Source organism: Oryzias melastigma, linkage group LG20, assembly GCF_002922805.2.
Source record: "Oryzias melastigma strain HK-1 linkage group LG20, ASM292280v2, whole genome shotgun sequence".
NCBI classification, from domain to species: Eukaryota; Metazoa; Chordata; class Actinopteri; order Beloniformes; family Adrianichthyidae; genus Oryzias; species Oryzias melastigma.
In genome coordinates, this window is record NC_050531.1 from 5286902 (window position 1) to 5291685 (window position 4784).

The 4784-nt window shown below is 37.8% G+C and overlaps 1 protein-coding gene across 2 annotated transcripts in view; it reads right to left on the reverse strand.

The window, feature by feature from the left end:
* LOC112151092 (nuclear receptor-binding protein 2) overlaps positions 1-4784 on the reverse strand; it is a 49436-nt gene that overhangs the window by 5652 nt on the left and 39000 nt on the right. For both annotated transcript variants that reach the window (XM_024279752.2, XM_024279753.2), the window contains exons 9-14: positions 3050-3105; positions 2888-2983; positions 2540-2672; positions 880-982; positions 742-792; positions 533-668 (exon numbers count right to left, since the gene is read on the reverse strand). In XM_024279752.2, coding sequence (XP_024135520.1) covers positions 533-668; positions 742-792; positions 880-982; positions 2540-2672; positions 2888-2983; positions 3050-3105 — 575 coding nt within the window. The remainder of the gene's footprint in view (positions 1-532; positions 669-741; positions 793-879; positions 983-2539; positions 2673-2887; positions 2984-3049; positions 3106-4784) is intronic.

Here is a 4784-nt window from a genome sequence, read left to right on the forward strand (position 1 = left end):
CGGATGCCCTTCCTGACACAACTCTCTGTATTTATCCGGGCTTGGGACCGGCACAGTGAGACCCTGGCTTGGGCCCCCTCGTGTGCTAGCTAGCGTGTAGGTAAAAAAAAATACCCCAACTTCAAAATAGTCTAAAAAACTTTTTTTTTTTTAAATCCTAAATTAGCTAAAACAGCTAGCATGTAGCTGAAGTATGAGCTAAACTTCAAAGTACCCTAAAAAATCTTAGTAAATACCAAAATAGTCCAAAAAGCTAGCAGTATCACAACTTTTAAAACTTTAAAACTGTAACTTCTTAACATTATTATTAATAACAAAAAGGCAGAAATATTATTTAAAAATAAATTAACTTATGAAATGAGCCCAGGATAACATCGGACCATTAATAACAATAAAATAAGATGATCTGGAGGGCCGGATCCGGCCCCCGGCCCTCGACTTTGACACATGTCATCTAGTTTATTGAATTTTTGCCACTAGTTTGATACATTTCACTTCAAAGCCACCAAAAATAAGGAATATGTCTCCTTACCTTCCTGGTCTCGGTCTCCTGGGGTTCCGGCGTGGGCGTCTTCACCGTCTCCACCTGCTCCTGGGACAGGGAGAGCGCTCGCGGGACAGGGTGAGGCCGAGCACAAGCGAAGTTCATCAGCGGGTAAATGCCGTTCCTGAGGAGAGGAAGGGACGTCACTACGGCGTCACCTCAGACATAAAACAGACCACGACTGCGTCTCCTCTTACTTGACGTCCTCCAGGAACTTGTCCAGTTCCAACGGGGAGACGTGGGAATACCTGAAAGAAGAGCAGAGGTGAGCGTTAGGCTTTCTGTGTTATATATTCACTAACATCCATAAACACAAGGGGATGGTTTGACTTTACTTGAGCTGAACTCCCGGCCGGTCGACGTGTTTAATCTCCGCCATGACGGCGTTGGGGTCAAACGACTTTGTTTTCTCCTCCACGCAGTTTTCTGGGAGCAAGTCTGCACAGAAAAAGGAGCAAAGATGAAAGACGCTTAAAGCCTTTGTCACAACTGGGCTAAAAATGCATGATGGGTAGTTTTGACTTTGACGTCACACTTGACGTCACACATCATGAAAATATCCAGAGAAAGCAGGAAATTTGGCACTGCGCTGGCTGCAAGCCGCCTTGATGACTACAAAACAATGCATTGTGGGAAACTGTGTCCTGACAGCTCTTGTAGTTTGATGTGATCAGAAATAACTGGCCCTAAATGAAGGAATTCTGCAGTTTGTAACTCTTTTTTTAAAATAGTGATTCACTGATGAAAAAATAAATAAGATTTCAAATAATCTGTGGTTATTTGTGTTATTGTTGCCTTTAAAATTTAATTTTAATTCCAATTGTATTTATTTCTCTGCGACAATGGATGTTAAATTAACCCAGCGGCTATTTTTCATCTGTTGTCCACGGACAGATGTTAAAAATTGTCATAAAAAACATTATAGTAAATTTCATACTAAGGAGGAGAACCGTATTTAAATTTAACAAAATGTTCAGGACAACCCTGACTTCCTGTTCTCGTTCAGTCCTGCTCTCTGCCTTTATCTCGCCTTTCCCCGCCCCCGCCTGCAGCCGCCTGGTGTCGTTGATGATCCAGGCGAGGCGTAAGTCATCTCAAAGACACCTAGCGGAACAGATGAGAGCCGATCTGAAGTCCTGCGGCGTGCCAGCAGCTCGATTTGAGCGACGAGGCGCGATTTGACAGATTTGAAGTTTGACAGGTCGCTGTGTCAAATCCTCCAATCAGGAACTCAGCTTTGGTCACATGACATTTTCAGTGACTCAATCGGTGGGTAGAATACAAGTCCAAAGCAAGCGTTTTTTCCTAAACTTTCATCTTTTTTCTTAAGTCGTTGGAGCCGCAGGTTTGCGTAGCTCATCTAGCTACTTTTGGGTGAAGGCGGGATACACTCTGGACAGATTGGCGGTTTTCGCTCCTGCGGCGGATCTCACTCGATTAGCGCCTACGGGGTGCGGAAGCTGGCGGCTCTGGCCTCATCCAGACAATATTAAAAAAGGTCTCCTAAATATATTTCACCCCCTTGGGTTAATACTAGGCAGTGAGCATTCAAGCTCAGCCACAGAGATGCAGAAACACAGTGGAAGTGGCTGTCATACAGACACAGCCCCTGTAGCTGGAAAATCTTTTAATAATAATCGTATAAACCCAAACATGGAGACATGATTACTGATGTTTTTGGAGAACTCTATCTAGGTGAAGAAAACTTACCTCATCGCGCCCAACGCCAAAATCCCGCCGTCAGACCTCAGATCGCGTTTTTACATTGACTTTACATTGAAACTTGATCCCTGAATCTGTTGTGAATGCATCTTAAAGGCGTCCAACGAGCTTACTTACATTTTTCGTTGTAATTGGTCACTTAAACGCCCGTTGCCGAGGATGGCATGAACACAGCTTTAGGTTTTAACCCGGACGTGACAGAATGAGCGTTTAAAGAGGGTTTGTAGGGAACTGAAGGATTGGCGGCTCAGCAGGAGGAGGTGAGAAACTCACACTGGTTGTTGATGAGGCAGTGGGCGGCGAGCAGCTTGAGGGAGTGGACTTCGAACAAGACCCGGTGGAACAGAAGGTCGTGAGCGGTCGGACGGTGCTTGGGATCCTGACGTAAACAAGACTGCGTGAACTCCTGTCGACAGAAAAGAGACACTCGTGAGTGACCTGGTTGTCTCTCTTTTTTTTTTTGGCGAGTTTCATGACCATCACACGGATCTGGACAAACTCCCCGTGTGCTTTTGGAAACAGTCCTAGAGTGTGTAGGCGGGTGCACAGACGGTATTTTAGGACGGATTGTCCTTTTCTTTCTCTGCAGCAGAGCAAATTTAGCACATAACGCAGACTTACTCTCATGAGAGGGTCTTCCAGAGATTGACCTGCATTCACGATGGCCTCCTTGGACACAGCAGCATCTCCGTTGGCCTGGATCTCCAGAACGGCCATCTAGGAGTTGCAGATGATCGGTTACAACACAGATCGGTTACAAGCTCTCCAATCTGCTTCTCTCACCTCTAGAGCACAGATTCCAAAGGAGAAAATGTCTATGGAGTAATCGTCTTCACTCGCTGGAGAAGAGACAGGAGACAGAAATGAGGAGGAGGAAGAGATGAAGAAACATCACCAAATCTTATGATTTTATTCCCAAAAAATGACACATTTTTTCTTTTAGTTTTATGACTTAATTCTTCTAAATTCTTAATTCTTCTTTCTAATAATTGTACAACTTTATTCTTGTGAAATTAGAATTTTTTTCTCATATTTTTTGACGCAATTTTTGTAAGTTTTCAACTTTTTCACCTAATTTTACTACATTGTTGTACATTTTTGACTGTTTAAAAATAATTTTATGACTTTATCCTTGCTTGAACATTTTCTCCCAAATTTGACTTATTTCTTATACATTTTGGAACTTCATTTGAAAATTCTATTTTTCTTTTGAAAGTTTAACAACTTCAAATTTTAGACTGTTTTCCATATTTACAACTTTATTGAAATATTGAAATATGATAATTTTTTGCCACAATTTTATGTCTTTATACTATGATTTCTTTTCAAAATTTGTAATTTTATTCTTATAAATTTTTTTTTATATAACTTAATTCTCATATATTTTCGAATTTTTTATCTTTATTTTATAGCTTTGTTCTTGTAAAATACAATTTAATTACATTTTTCTTTTAATTTGACACCTTACTTTTTGTAAAATGTTGTTTTTCTCATAATTTTACTCTATTATTCTTGTAATTTTTCAACATTTTTTCTCATAATTTTATGACTTTATTCTCATGAAATAATTTTTTTCTAATATTTTTTAAACTTAATTATTGTTTATTTTTTTAACTCTATCTTATAATTTTACTACTTCATTCTTGCAAATTTTCAACTTTTTTCCCATAATTTTACGATATAATAATACAGATTTTTTTTTGCATTTTACAGCGTTACTCTAATAAATTTTAGACCTTTTTTTTTTTTACTTTTCTTCACATAACTTTACAACCTAATTCTAGGAAAATTTTGTCCTTTTTCTCAAAATTTTACAGCTTCCATCTCATAACTTTATTGAAGTAAATTTTTGACTTTTTCCTCATATTTTTACAACTTTATTGTCATGTATTAGTTTTTTTTTTTCATGGTGGCCCTAATATGTTACGCAGCAGCAATTAACTCTGGCCAAAAAAAATATAGTGAAAGACAATAAAGAGAAAATTATTGAAAGAAAAAAATTATTTAAAAATAACTACTAAAAAAATGTTATGGCTAACCTTGATTTACTTGACTTACTTGTCATCACAGTTTATAAGGTAAAAACTTTAAGTAATAAAATATGCAAAATTATATTTTGACAACAAAAAGGGAAAAAATATAAATTCAGTTACTTTCATGGAATAAAATAACCTTCAGGTATTTTTTTGTTTTTTTTAGACTCGCTAAACATGTTTTTTTTTTCCTACTACTACTATTCAGTGTAACTTGCAAGTTTCCACCTATTTTTTAAAACACTGTTATTCCAGTAAAAACACATTTTTGACATTTTAGCTTTTGGATCCACCTGGGTTCAATAAATAAGGGCCTAAGAAGAAACTCGTACGTCTTTTTACAGACCATGAGATCAAAAATGCCCACAATGAAATGTGGGATATAAGATCCATATTTATTCCTCTATGAAAATCTTTAGAAGCCACTTGAAAAAAATCTAAAGTCAATAGATTACTGAAGAAAAAAGACAAAAGCTAAAATGTCA